The sequence below is a fragment of the Scomber japonicus genome, chromosome 17 (genome assembly GCF_027409825.1).
Source record: "Scomber japonicus isolate fScoJap1 chromosome 17, fScoJap1.pri, whole genome shotgun sequence".
Classification (NCBI taxonomy): domain Eukaryota; kingdom Metazoa; phylum Chordata; class Actinopteri; order Scombriformes; family Scombridae; genus Scomber; species Scomber japonicus.
Window position 1 is genome coordinate 25,969,272 of NC_070594.1, and position 15,247 is coordinate 25,984,518.

Sequence of the window (15,247 nt, forward strand, 5' to 3'; positions counted from 1 at the left end):
TGAGTCCCACAGCTCTCATCAACTCATTTTACCGGCAGCAGCTGTTTTCATTGAAGAAGTTAAAGTCTGTTAAATCCACAGTACACTACTTGCTTAACATCAGCATCATCACATGCTGACATTAGCATTAAAAATAACATCAAAAATACTTTGCTTGGAACAATATTGTGTGTTTGATTATAATAACTATAACCATAAAATCCTTAAAACATCTGCTCCTTCTTGCTTATTAAAAGAATCCAGAACTTTTCCTGCTCAACACATGTCTCCTACTTCACTGTAAAGTCCATTCTTAGTGTTTGTACACTGTAAGCTTCAAGATTACACATCACGCTTGTATAAGTTGAATATTGGACTAGTATTGGCCTCTGATTTCTTTGTGATGAATGAGCAGAGAATCTTTCTACTTCCAGCAGATGAATGTGGAAACAAACTGCACATCCATCATTCTGCACAGACAAGCTCAAACATCCGACTGTATGACAAATACAGTTTTGAGTGGCTGAATACTTTCTTGTTTAAACATCATTTTACTTTATAATTTGTGGTTTTGGTGTAAATTGTCAACTAGAATAAATCCGTATTGAATCCGGCTGCAACATGACTAAACAATATACAATAGCACTGTTTTACTACTGTACATCATTTTCAGTTGTTTAAACTGTTGTTTGCTTATTTGCTCTCATTGTTTAAATATTATCTTGAGAAGAAACTGTACTCTCATCCTCAGTTGGACTTCTTTCACTGAATCACTGAATCTCTTAAGCAAACACAAAGCGTGTAGCCAGCTAGTGGAAAATCCTCAGTCATTATTCATGAGCTCCGTGTGACTGGCTGCTTTGCACTGCTTAGCGCACGGCTCCGACTTTTTCTTTGGGTAAAATGTGAGGCTTTGGGAAGAGTTCCCGGCTGACACATGGTCTAAAGCGGGGTTGGACCGAGACAAGAGGGGCACGGGTGGGTCTGAACGGGCCCCGTCGTCACTGCTCTGCTTTCACTCACAGCCTGGTTTTCCCCTTCACTGCATAGCTGAGCTGAGGTAATGGCTTGTTGGAACAACAGCAGCTCAGATATCTCTGTACTGAGGTTGAATGCCCAAAATCAGACAGACAAGTAGACCTTTTCTCTGATTCTCATATCTGAAGGTGGTTCGTCATTATTCATTGTTTGGTCATATTACGTGACCCCACCGCAGGTACATGAGCATGTGCATGTATGTATGTACTGTATATATGTTGTATTATAAGACTGTAAAAGGCAGCAACATTTAACCAAAGAGAATTTTTTCCTTCTCATATAGACTTATTGCGACAGTACTAATTGGTTAAAGATTTCCTTCGTGTTTTACGACACATAAAAATACTTAGCTTTGAATAATAATTGTTGTCTGATGTGGATTTTCTATAACAAAAGGCAGTTAATTAAAATTACGTGTACTCCCTCAGATTCACACTTGATATTGGACCACAAGTAACTTCCAAACTAGTTGCGATGTCACTAAATCGTGCTCATAAATACACGTGTTAAACTCAGAGTTTGAAAAAGATAACTTTGTGTAGCAGATATATATCACTCTGCACCTCTATCCTGAGATTTACTTCACAGGGCCCTGACCTCCAGCTTGGGAACCACTGCTCTGGTATCAGTTGTAGTCTTGCTGTATGCTTTTCCTCCGCTGTTCTGTTTCGTTGTGGCTCTATTGGTGCTGCCAAAGAGGACTGTCTGCTCCTATAGCACCTGGTCTGATTCTCTTTTTCTTCCCGCCAGTGAACGACGTGGAGGAGAGTGAGGGGCTGCCGTCACTGGACAAACCCGGCTGGTACTCCCAGGGCAACTGGCCTCACCTCCACGAGCTGCTCAAGACCATGACAGGAAAACCAGATCCCAAGGTACGCCAGCTGCCTCGTATATTACAGGAGCAAGTCAGACATCTAGGTGCAGAACATCTCAGGCTTGCTTTGTGGTTGATTCCAACATGGGCTGTTGGCAGAGGCTGAAAGAGACGAGGGCTTCATGATGAATCAGCTCAGTGAGATTCACACTGGTGTGATGGAGGGCTGGAACGTGGCTGTTGGCATGACTGTCGACAGGGCGGCTGTGTGCCAACACACTGGGAGTTCACTGATAGCCTCCAACATACAATGCAGTCATTTTCTACACAGATCAAAGACTTCTTTTTAAACCTCTTTGCTATGGTAGGTATTATTTTATAAATTACTCATTTCTTGAGGCCTGTAACATAGATGGATGACCAGACCAGGGTTTAGAGAAGGTTTTAGTTTTTTCCTCCAGTTGTTTGATCTATAGAATAATGTTTCGTTAGACATTTTAAATATATACATGGAATGCACCTATATTTTATATTTTCATGGCAAATTATAACTAAGAAACAAGCATCAAAAATAGTGTGAAATTATACCTTATATGTGCTGGTTGGTTAGTAATGCAGCACACACTCATACATGTAAGTTTTAGTTTTGGTTTAAATATATAACATCAGCTTTGACAGTTCTCAGGGATTTGTTGTCGTAGTATGCTCATAAATGTAAGAAATAAAATGTTCAGCCAAAAAGCGAGTACAGATAGAAGAACAAAAACGTGTCTGTAAATAAACCAGAAGATCTCAGCCCTTCAACACAATCCGAACCTGAGCCTGCCATAAAACCTCACATCAGACAGCACAGTGAAAGCTACTTGGCTTATGGATTTTTTCAGGGTGGGGAAGTGAGCTGTCTCACTCTGGAATGCCAAATCTGAAGGAAAAATCTGTCAAATGGTGTACTAGTCCCCAACTAAGCTCTAGAGAGGCGTTTTTTGGAAAGGTCCTCCCTGTTCCTGTTTCTGAATTGAAAAAAAATCAGTCAGATGATACGAATCATAGAATTACAGGTGAAAGAGTGAATTTTAAGAGTGATTACTGACAAAGAACAATGGCCGATTCACAACAGAATAAAAGAATGCAAAAGTGAGTTCAGGCCATCAGCATTTCTAACAGTGAAACTCAACACTAACATCAGTACATTTCAGTGGAATTTCCATTATCAATGGATTCACTTGTGGCCGTGAAGTGAATTTACACAATGCGCCAGTACAGACTTACATTTTAATGACATTTGACAGGCAAAATTGCGTCATTGAACCATTGAAGGCATCTTAATAGTGCTGAGACTGAGGAAGCAGAGAGCTGAAGAGTCCAACCAGGAGGAAGATTCCATAGCTGTTGTGTTGCACCATGCAGTTTTCATATAATCCTCCTCCACCTGAAGATCTACAAAACATGTAGCAGTCAGTCGTGAGACAGGAGTCGATGGTAAGCTAGTTTGCTACTGCTTACATTGACAGTTGACACCAAGCTTTCAGGCCCTCCTATTTCACAGTCACACAAATGTATTTTGTTCTTTTCGGCATGATAGATGGATGGATAGATAGATAGATCAATCTGTTATTGAAGGTGAAGGTCTCAGTTTGCTTCAACCACACCTTCTCCTCTCTGTATAGGATTTGAAGGGAAGGCTACAGTTTGTGACCATGGATGTACTGAAGAGAAGTGTTTTAAAGATGGTGCCAATTCATTTCTATGAAAGTTGCTCAATGGTTACCTTGCAAGGCAGCTGGATTCAGCAGGAGGACATCACAAGATCATGTGAGAATCCATCTTGTCAGTCTTCAAGTAATGAGCTTTTGTCTGAACCACCGGTACTTCGGACCAATCAGCTCACGAATCCAGCTGCTTCGCAAGGAGAGATGATGGTAGACAGATGGTTCCTCCATTCGCCCGCTAAGTTTTATGTTTATGTTTTCCAGTTTCCAAGGATGACTTCTGAGATGGTTTTGTGTAACAAATCATCAGGCGTGTTAGGTTAACCCAGTGTTGCATAAGGCCAAAATTTCTGCTGTGTTTACGCAGGCTTCCCCACGCTTCCACATTTTTGGAGTCTAGAGACTTCGGCAGACTTAATAGGGATAAAACAATTTAACTATGTGGCTCTTCTAGACTTTCCAAATGTTTTTTGCAGTGAATGGATCAATTCTTATTATAAAATGAGTCATTTTGTGGGGTTTGTTTTTGTTAGGCAAGTCTTGCAAGTCTTGCCTAACAGACGATCCAGCAAACACGCCCACGTCACACAGCACTATCAGCAGGTGTGTGGAAGTCAGAAAACTTTTCCCCCAAACTGTCTCTTTTCATTACTACTTGTCCTTTTTTTATATGCAGAACTGACCTACAATAAATACCTTTTTAAGGGGAAATTTACAGTACAATTCATATTATCTGAGCCCTCTTTATGAAGGCTTTTGGACAGATTGAAACACTTTTATTTTTAGAAAAAAGAAACTATATTAACTCAAGACAGTTTTATGTTTTGGAAGGCCATGAAAGCAAGCTTGCACCTTGAAATTAGATAGCAATAGAGTTTGATTGAAGCATACTGAACCCTGATATTTGTGGTGACAGCGACATCTATGAGAACTGTGTAAAACTTCTGGGCCAGTTTAGTATTTCACAGGACTTATGAGTGAAAGATGGAAACACCACAACTGTTAACAATCCTGATGTTGCATATTAAGCACAGCTACATCAGCCAACCCCAAGTCCACCCAGCAGCACTCGTCATCATCCACATCCCCAGCCCCTCTCTCCCGCTCCCCCCTCCCCTTCCCCTCGGCTCAATGCCCTCTCTGTTCCCCAGCCACGTGGAGAAAGCTCTTGTGGAATTCAGTGTCAACCTGCACTTATAGGTACTTTAAGCTCTCCTCCGAGGGTGACCTGAGGCACTCTGTGTTTTTCGGCTCTCTCCACTTTCACCTGACAGGATTCAGGGGAAGATTACAGTTTGCTCTCAGCACAGCTCTGGAACGGCCGGGGTCACGGCTGGGGTCACGGCTGGGCTGACGTGTCCTTATCTTACAGCTTCAGAGGCTTACATACAGCTAATCTTATTAAATATATATAACTGCCTTTTTTAATATTATATAACTGCCTTTTTTAATATTGTAAAGTAAAGGGAATAATCTATTGGCCACAGCTGAAGCTCTGGCAGTCCTTCAAACCTACCTCATTATATCGCAGTTATATCACACAATGCAGTGTTTTTAGAGAATAAAAAATCATAATTAAGGCGCTATAATAATTCAGTCAAATGACAATAAAAAGAACAATAAAATAAAGAGTTCCAGACTAGAAAACAACATCAGCCACAGCTCATTGCATGTTGTTGAACCACAGCATTCATGCGTCCACCACAAAGGATCCACTTTCCATTGGCATTGTTTTTGTGGTACCGGCACATAATTTGAACATATTGCATGCCACCACCATGTAATGCCGTGTTAAGAGGTCATGTGTAATGATCTCATGCTGACAGAATTTGTCACAGCTTAAGAGGACTGTAACCTTTTCAGGGTATATGAGACGAAATGACTGTTGTCTTGTCGGCCCCCTTTCCTCTCCCCGTACTCCCGGCCCCACACAGAGTGCTGCACAATGGGCTCATTAAGGTCCCTCTGCATGCCTGCAGCTCTGTTTACCTGGGCCCCGGCTTTAGCTTTAACTGCTCCTCTGAGTGACGAGCTGATAAGAGAAGGGGCTCACGGTCCCACCCCAGCATGTCATATAAGAGCTGCAGTGAGACCACAGGAAGCCTCGCAAGACTTTGAACCGTCCATTTGTATACATCAGTGAAACCACATAACTCAACCATTCAACTAAGACTGTGTTCAGACCAACGTTGGCACTAACAACATAGCCGCTTCATTTATCTCAATGAGACCACCGCGACACAGCAGTGGCACCGACACAAAGAGCACCAACAGAAATGCAAGGGTCGCCTGGCAAAAAACATTGAAGCTGACTCAACTTTTGCCTCAACACAACCTGGTGATAGTTATTATTCCACTGTTTACTTGGTGATTGTCATAATGGAGGATGAAAGGACTGTTGGTGTAATAAGTTAAAGCTATATAAATCCATCTATTACTCAAACTGGCCTTCCTGTATTTAACTACAAGTCTCAAGTCAATTAAAAATTACAATTCAAGCCACAAGTCTTGTCAAGGCAACTCTCAATTCAAGTAGAGTCCTTAAGGGACTAAGTCAAGTCAAATTTTCATAAGGAAATTACAGGTCAATTGTAAGTGTTTCAGAGCTCTTTGACCTTTTAAAAGAGTACTCCACAGATATAGCATTGCTCTCCTGTAACATTGTTGGACTTACAATCGACAGTTTCTCATAACTCCAAAAAATCAATATCAATGCAGCAGTACCACAGATATCTTGTTTATTTAAAAGTCCAAGCATTCCTCTTTCATGTCAAAACCTGACACCTACATTACCCACAATACAACTTGTCTTGATTCTGTTGACTTTGGTGTGTTCCGTTAGTAGCAGCGAGGCCTGGGTATTGGTACTCGATACCAATAAGGTATCAACTGAAATAAATTGATACCAAGTAGTATGACAACGTCTCCTATCAAACAATACCTGTAGTCCATCCTTTTTGCACCCAGAACTAGAAAATAAGACTATTTGGTGTGGAGTGGTGGCATTTTATGCAATTTAATGCTTCTTGGTATCATTATCATTACTATCATATATGGATTGGTACTGGTATCATCATTTTTTAAACCATACCCAGTCCTAGTAGCAGCTAATGTAGCTGTAAGTGACATGACTTGAGTCAGTTATCAGATTTCACACAGCTCCCTCTAGAGACACAAAAGGCTTTATATCATTTATTTTTCCAACAAATGCAGTCATACTCCTCAACACCTGAAAACACACACTGATGTGTAAAATCAGTGGAGTTCCCCCTTTTCAAGAAATAATTCAACATGTATGGAAATACTGTTATCTACTTTCTGTTCAGAGTTGAAGCTACAGTCAACAGCCAGTTATTTTAGCTCAATGCAAAGACCAAAGGTAACACAACCTGCTCACCAACACCTCTCAACCTCATTAATCAGTACATTATATCACATATAGAAATGTAAAAACAACACATAGTGGTTTTATTGGGGGACTGTAGCCTGCAGTCTGATTTACTTCACCTTCTCCAGTGTAGTTCAGGCTAATGTAACTGTATCCATCCACCCTGACTCTCCTCTGTAAGATGTTGCCTCCATGCTGGAATCTTGGCCTCTGTAAATATTTATCATACTGATCCCATGACTCTAACAGCAGACTGCTGAGCAATGAGAGGTGCACGGCTTTCGGGGTACGAGGAGCAGCTGTGGCCAGTTCTGGGAAAGCCTGCTGGAAATGTGATTCCTGCACACCCCTCCTCACAAGCCCCTGGCCCGATTAGCCCGTCTGTTTGTTTACATGTGGACTGGCCGTCCAGAGACTCAGCAGAGTTCTGTGAAGGGGAGGGACGACTGGCAGCTACTGGAATGCCTCACATCCTCTTTATAGCCTTTTGACTCCTGTGGATAGGTTTGATATAATGACTGCTAACACACATGCCATTCCTATCAGTGATGTTTGGAAAGGATTTACGTTTAGCAGCTTGCATCAATTGATTTTTTTTTGTATGTGTGTGGATGTTATCATGGTCATTGTAAAGATTCCAGTTGATAATCCAGAGCATTACTTTCATTGGGTGACTCTCCCACGCAGTTAAGTCCCACACAGTTTAGTGAGCATAAATCCAAACTTTAGGTGGTCAGATTTCAGTAAAGAGTTTTTCATCTGGTGTATTGTTTGACATTCCTGCACTGGGTGGATGAATGCTGCACATGCTCTCTGGGCAGAGCACGTACACCAGAGGCTTCCACCGGCCGAGCAGCTAACTTCGGTTAGCCCTCTGCTAACTCAAACGGGGATAAAATAATTCAATCGTGCAGCTATTCTAGACTTTCCAAATGTTATCGGGCCAACTGGATCAAAATCTCATTCTAATCGTTTCACGGGGGTTGTGTGAGGCTCAAAAAGATGTATCCACCATTTTACAGCTGCAACAGGAGTGAAAGAGTAGGCTACAGTAAATGTTTGCTTTTGTTGAAGAAAAAATGAAGGAATATTGCAAATTTTCAGCCATGAGCTACAAGTTAAATATGAGAACGGGGCAGCAGAAGAGGTTGTTGTTGTTCATAGTGATAAACCCACCTACACCACTGTTTCTTTCAGCTCTATGGAGCATTCTAGCCTCTTTTAGCTCGTTGTTTTGGTTATCTAGCCCGTAGTAGACCACAGTCATACAGTATCAGACTGAGTAAGGAAACCCAGACTTCCTCTAGCTCCTCCTGGGGAATCCCAAGGCATTTCCAGGCCCAGAGAGATGCAGTCCCTCCAGCTTGTTCTGGGTCTGTCCCTTGGGGTCTGCTACCAGTTGGACATGCCTGGAACACCTCCAGAGGGAGGCGTCCAAGAGGCATCCCAACCAGGTGCTCGAACCACTTCAGCTGGCTCTGAGCTTCTCCCAGATGTCAGAAGTCCTCACCCTGTCTCTCAAACTGAACCCAGCCACTCATTTCAGCTGCTTGAATCTGCAGTTTCATTTGTTTAGTAACTACCCAAAGCTCATGAGTAGAAGTACTGCAGTGCCATGCATTGATAATGTAACATATATTAGTGTAATGTTCATTGTAATGTGTACTGTGTAGAAATACATAGAAAGCAATGGCTGCCTGGAGAGAACATCCAAAGATCTGTAGACTCTATAGCATGCATATGAAAGTACCCATATATACCCATATACATGCATTGCAAAGACACTTTCTGTAGTCCTTATATTAGTGCTGTAATAAAACGATACAATCAACACAGCAACACATTAGCTCATCCCTTGTTCTCACATCTAGACACAACATCTTTTCAACTTTCGGCTATTGTTATTTTTCAGTATTCCTACAAACTGGCCTCTAGTTTTCCATTTTTAGCCTCTGCTGACCGTAAAGCCTTTTTTCTTATGTTCAGACAGTCAGCGGACCTCTGCGTCTTGTCATTCAGCGCCCCTCACTCCATGTCCTTTCCCACTAGAGAGGAATAGAGACAAATGGTTGCTGAAAAGGGATCTAAAGCTCCGAGTTCACTTTCAGTTTTTGGAATGCGGCTCAGTAAAGCCTGCCTCAGCTTGCTTTTCTTTCCAGACGCCGAGGACAAAAGAGACATGATGGTCAAAGAGGTCGTGATGAGTTTTGCAGACCCGTGTGTCTGGTCTAGTTCACCCTGGGGGAGGAGGGAGGGGCTTAAGACGCCAGCTTTACTGACTTTGACCTGCTGTTGAGAGAAGAATTTAGCTAAAGTGCAATCTCAGTACAGCTATGTTAAAAATAAACAAGCTGTCCTCTCCGTCACTTTCTTTTCAGGTGGTGTATTTCGGAGATAGCATGAGGTCGGACATGTTCCCCGCCAGCAGCTTCGGGAAGTGGGAGACGGTGATGATCGTGGAGGAAATGGAGGGGGAGGGTGTCCCAAAGAGCGACGCGGCAAAGTCCAACGAGGCCCAAGTGGAGCCGCAGGAGAAAAGGGGAAAGTTTGAGGTGAGTTCACTGAAGCAGCTGTTTCCTCTTAGCAGCCATTCACCTCCACCCTCCATCCCCCAACTCCCCCAGAGCCTCTCTCCTCTGGCCTGCTGCCACCATATATATAACCTACGTGTGTGGGTCCATACAGGCCTATAAGCCTTCGATTTAGTGTCTGTATGAGCTCCTGGAATACAATCTGGGAAAGTTTCTACACTGCTTTAAATGATGATGTAATCAGGCATGTGAAGACACTAATAAGGAATAATGAAAGGAAATGCTGTGAGTGCTGCCATCTCCGTCACTGAGCAGCAAGATGTTGTGATCCTTACAGACACAGTGAGGTATCAGCACATCTTTTTAGTGGAAAAAGTTCAGGAATAGACCTCTCCAAGATGCAAAGAGCTTTCCAAGGATGTTGTATTCTATCTTAAAAGGATGAAGAACCAAGTAGTTACCCTAAATCAGGGGTGTCAAACACACAGCCTGTGGGCCAGAACCGGCGCACCAATGGGTCCAGTCCTGCCCACTTGATACGATAGGATAGGAACAAGACAATATATTTTATTGTCCCTTTAGGGAAAACACTGGTTTATTTGAATGCACCAGTAGTTATTCATTTATAAACACAGACGTTTATACTCCAAAACTCTCTCCATTTACTTTTATTGAAACACAATAAAACACACATAATACACCTGAAACAGTGTGTTGGGTTAATGGTTAATGGTCCGGTAATGATATACTTAACTGAACTGGACCGGTATATTTGTTCAGGTTAGGCTATGAGTTTAAATTATACCTTTTAAAAGAACAGCTGTGTGCTTACTGTGTCCCAAAAACTCATCAGAGGTGTCACTGTGCAACTACTGCACCCAGGTCGTACTTTTGCACATCGCGTTACAACATCAGTTTGGTCTGTAAATACTGAAACATCACAGCAACTAGTGTCTGAAATACTTCTGACCAACACACAATCATATTTCTGTACAACATACAGCATTAACAGGTCATCAATAGTCTATGTATTTTCATTAGGTGCAGACACAGCTGGACATCACTGTTTACAGGACGTTATGGTTCATAAATGTGGACGCTCACATCATTATCATTACAGTTATAGTTATTCTTAGTGTGGACAGCCTTTTACATACCTAATCATATTTAGATCCATCCTCTCTCTGTATTTTACTGGTGAATAGGACACACCTCACTTTTAAATGCGTTATAGGTGTGCCTTTTTTATGGTAAATGCCTACACAATGCAAAGTGTGAAAATTGCAGAAAAGTAGTTTCAGTTTCACTAAAACATGCTGCTATTCTCACTTATGTTCACTCTATATTCACAGTCAAGGCTTCTGATCTTCCCCTGCACATCCAACCTGAGATAACTGACTTGCTTATAATGTGTATTAGATATGTTCTTTATTAGTTATAGGTTATTATGCAATGGTTTTACTGGTCTGGCCCACTTGAGATCCCCTGCCTTAAACCACTCCATCCATTTAAATGAGTATTGAATACCAATCCAATAGTTTTATGTCCCTAAAGTTGTACAATGAACACTTGAAAACACTGTACTCCTCTGCTTTAAAGGAATATTACACATTTTATTTTCACAGCATTGGTATTCCTATCAGTTAGAATAAGATATCCCTCACCAAAGTAACTGCTGAGAACCTGAAACACGACCAGGCAGGTTGTAAATAAACCAGCTGTTCATTAAGATTATTTGAAGTAGTTTATTTGAAGGTAAAATTGAAATGAAGCCCTCCCAAAATGATGGTAATAGTCCCTAATGGTGCAGACCTGCTGTCTCTACCACACCAGGCATGAACTGGCAGCTCGGTGGAACGTACATTTGATGGATTGTGCTGAGTTTATCAGCAGCAACAAAGAAAAAAATGCATCAAGAGTAAATGTCAGAACTAGAGTTTGCACAGACCTCCACTGCCACAGATAACCTTATCTAATGTGAATAATAAAAAGGATGTCATGAGTTGACAGCAGAGGTTAAATATGATGGAGCCTTCAAACAAAGCAATTATTTTAGAGAAACTTGGCTTTAGGAGGAAACAAAGTCATGTGTTTCACAGGGATTAACTCACATGACATCAGTCTGTGGGTGGTCCACTGTCTATTTTGGTAGATAATAAATGGGTGAAGCAGTTCTAGATTCTTGAACTCTGGTTTTTTTTTTAGACTTTTTTATTCAAACAAGCATCATCCTTATCTCTGTTCCTGCACCACACAATGTTACAACCTCAAACAAGATGGCAGTAACTCCATGAATTGAGTTTACATGATGATATTTCAGTACTAAACCTCCACACTGATGTACATGAACAGTGTTTCTTTGTTACTGTGAGATGCGACGCCTTCATTATGTAATTAAGTCCTTCAACTTGAGAGTTGATTTATGGGATAGTTTTGCTCTAAACAACAAAAGCATGTTTAGTGTTACAGTGTTGTTTCGTGGCTGCCGCTTCATTGCAAATCAAGCAGAATGATCTCACACTTCCCTCAGGCAAGTCTCTTCCTCACATGCATGTTTTTCACTTTCAACCTTTCTTTTTCCTATCAGTTAGGTTTGAATGAACCAGTTGACTTTGTCAGCTGGAGCTCTTACATTCCTCAACAGCCTTATTAACTGTGGAGACTTGCTAGGCGGCGAGATGATGACAGCTGAGGCAATGTGATAGTAACGTCTGGGTCAGGGTGCAGATAAACTTTGCATGAGTCCCTGTATTGTAAATGTATAATATAGTGTATCATATAGATTACAGTCCCATTCAAACTGCACTACATCCTTAACATGTATCATTAAAGGCTTTTGTGTAGCACATACCAGTGTCAGTATGGTGTCAGTATGACCATAAATTGAAACTATCTCAGTTTAGATGTGTGCTGTTGACACTGAATGATGCTCCAACAGGTAAAGAACAAATTATTCAAGGATTCAAGGATTTTACTTCATTCAGCCATGTAGATACATGAAAGAGTGACCACAGTACTCTGGTTCTGGCAAATTAAATATACTGTACATCAATACATACACATATATTAATATACTAATATATCAATTATGTATATACACATACACATATATTAATATACATATAAATATACTACATATCTATGTATATACACCAATATGAGATAAAATAAAGTGTTGATCAGTGTTGGGGATTAACTAGTTACATGTAACTGCATTACGTAATTCAATTACAAAATAAATATAAGTGTAATCTGTTGTTTCAGTAACTGAGACAAAATGTGTCATTAAATGACAGTTACTTAAGAAAATATTAATGATTATAAAGGAGGTTACATCTGAAGTCACACCTTTAAGATTTTACTCAGGAAGGTTTTTTCCTCATTCTTTAATATTTAACATGTTACTGAATAAACATATATTGCTGTTTTTAATTCTTTCAAATCAATATTATTTTATATTTAGTAAATAAATCATGATGTGGGCTTATTTGACACACATGGGCTTAAATGGTGTCACAGTACCAATTAAGCCCATGACAGACCTTTGACTTTTTTCATCAAATATCTTTATTTTATATTCTAAAATCTACATGAACTAATGAATACATTTTACAATGAGAGATAAATGTTGCTTTATAAGAAATGATCTCTCTTATAAATCATGTCAGTATCCATGAAAAACAGCTCAACTTAGATTTTGGTGCTTAATGGGAACATTTACCCTAACAGCTGAAAACATTGGTTAGAACATTAGAAAAGTCATCAAATGTAATAAGTTACATTACTTTGATGAAGTCATTGAAATAGTTACATTACTTATTACATTTTAAATAGAGTAACTAGTAATCTGTAACCTATTACATTTCCATTTTCAAACCTCTATGGTTACCTTGCATGTTGAAGCATGCTGTCAATGAAGATCTATCACAATACTATAGGCCCTATTTTAACCATCTAAGCGCGTGGTGCAAGTGCCTTTGGGGTGGGTCCAAATCCACTTTTGCTATGTTAACGCCGTAAAAATGGTCACTGCGCCAGGGTGCATGGTCTAAAAGAGTAGAACCAGGAGTGCTGTCACTTTGGCAGATTGCTATTATAACAGAGCATTTACTCAGCAATGTGTTTCAAGAATATAACATGAGTTACTTTGGCTGAAAAGAAAGTTGACTGATGAGCTGATGAGCTGCTAACCAGCGCCACTGACTTCAGACTTGTTTTGGGTTTTTTTGTCGGTAGCGCAATCGCTTTCCTCTGCCTTGAAATAGCAACGTGTTTAAAAATAATAATAATAATAATCTGCACAAGAAATAAAGCCATTTAAAACATGCTTCCGTCAGCTGAGATATGATCAGCTCAAAGCGAAGTGTTAACCAGCCGGATGAGAACGAGCATAATTGACACAGATGTAATCTCAACAACGATGGAGAGATCAAAGTTTTTAGTGACCACGTCTTCCTGTTGCTTACATTTCTTTCTTTCATCAGCATTATCTCAAGCACCCAATCTGATGCTGATGGAAGTAACGCCACAGTAATTAATATGCATGCACTGAATACTGCAGATAACGTAGCGTGGGTAAGAAACAGTATAGCAGTGTGGTTTGAGCATGTTTTGAAGGAGATATTTTCATCACTCCCTTTTTCAAAAATACTTCAGCTCATTATGCTTCATTTCTTTTTTAGAAATACATAATGGACTACAAATCTCCATGACAACATTTTTTTTTTTAATCCTCTCAGTGTCTAAATTACACAACAGATCCTGAAGACAGTTAGCTGATATTACGCAAAGCACTAATATATCACACATTATCACATACTTCTTATTAAAAACCACATCCTGTTTTGATGACAGCAGCTGCTCCTCTTCTTTGTCAGTCTATGTATAAACTGAGTTGATGTGTCATTATGGATAACAGAGAAAAAGGGGGATTTCTCTGAAATAATGTCTCACTCCAGCTCTGAAAAATATTCCTTAAAGCAACTCAGGTTAAAGCCTCTTTAATATCCCTCATGGCACAATTCCCACCTCCTTTTTATCAGGTCTGCACATGTCTGAAAATGAATCTAAACACACAGTTACATAGTTTGGTGTGTGTGTCTCTGTGTGTGTGTGTGTGTGTGTGCTGTCTGACAGGAGCAGGGCATGAAGTCTCCCTCCGATGTGTCCGAGCAGTGGGGTTCCTACTTCGTGGACATGCACAAAGGCGGAGGAGGAGACGAGGAGAGCCAGAAGCTGACCTGGTGCAGCCACTGCATTCACAAATACAGCGTCATGGCCATCCCCAGTGTTGAGCACATAGCAGGTATGTGAATGGGAAGGAGGTAAAACCCTAGACCAAGGTGCAGACAGTGAGAGTTTAGAAAGCAAATGAGTCTATAAAAACAAGGCCCGATTTATAATTCTCATCAACTTTCATTTAAAATGTTACAAAGCACTTCACAGCAGAGAAAGAGACAACAGCAATGTGTGGGAAAAAAAGGCTTAAAACAATGAAGTCAGACATGATTACAGTAAGTAAATGACTGAACTTAAATGAAGGTAAGCTACTCAATAAAGACATCATTTAGGATGACAGTTAAACTAATCTGCTCAGGGTCTTAACAGGAAAGGTTTGGCCACTGCTGTCAGATCTTTAAGTGCTTTAAAAGTGAGCTTTAAAGGTTTAACATGTAAAAGGAAAAGACAGCCAGTGTAAGGAGGTGAAAAAGTGAAGCCTCCAGCTGTTTGACTGCGGTAAGTAAAAAAGAACATTACAGTAATAAAGATGCGATGATGGATTCTGTGT

The 15,247-nt window shown here is 40.5% G+C and overlaps 1 protein-coding gene across 1 annotated transcript in view; it reads left to right on the plus strand.

Annotated features, from left to right (window-relative positions):
- nt5dc1 (5'-nucleotidase domain containing 1) overlaps nt 1–15,247 on the plus strand; it is a 69,965-nt gene that overhangs the window by 49,541 nt on the left and 5,177 nt on the right. The window contains exons 9-11 of the mRNA XM_053336457.1: nt 1,768–1,889; nt 9,307–9,480; nt 14,596–14,764. Of these exons, the coding sequence (XP_053192432.1) occupies nt 1,768–1,889; nt 9,307–9,480; nt 14,596–14,764 (465 nt within the window). The remainder of the gene's footprint in view (nt 1–1,767; nt 1,890–9,306; nt 9,481–14,595; nt 14,765–15,247) is intronic.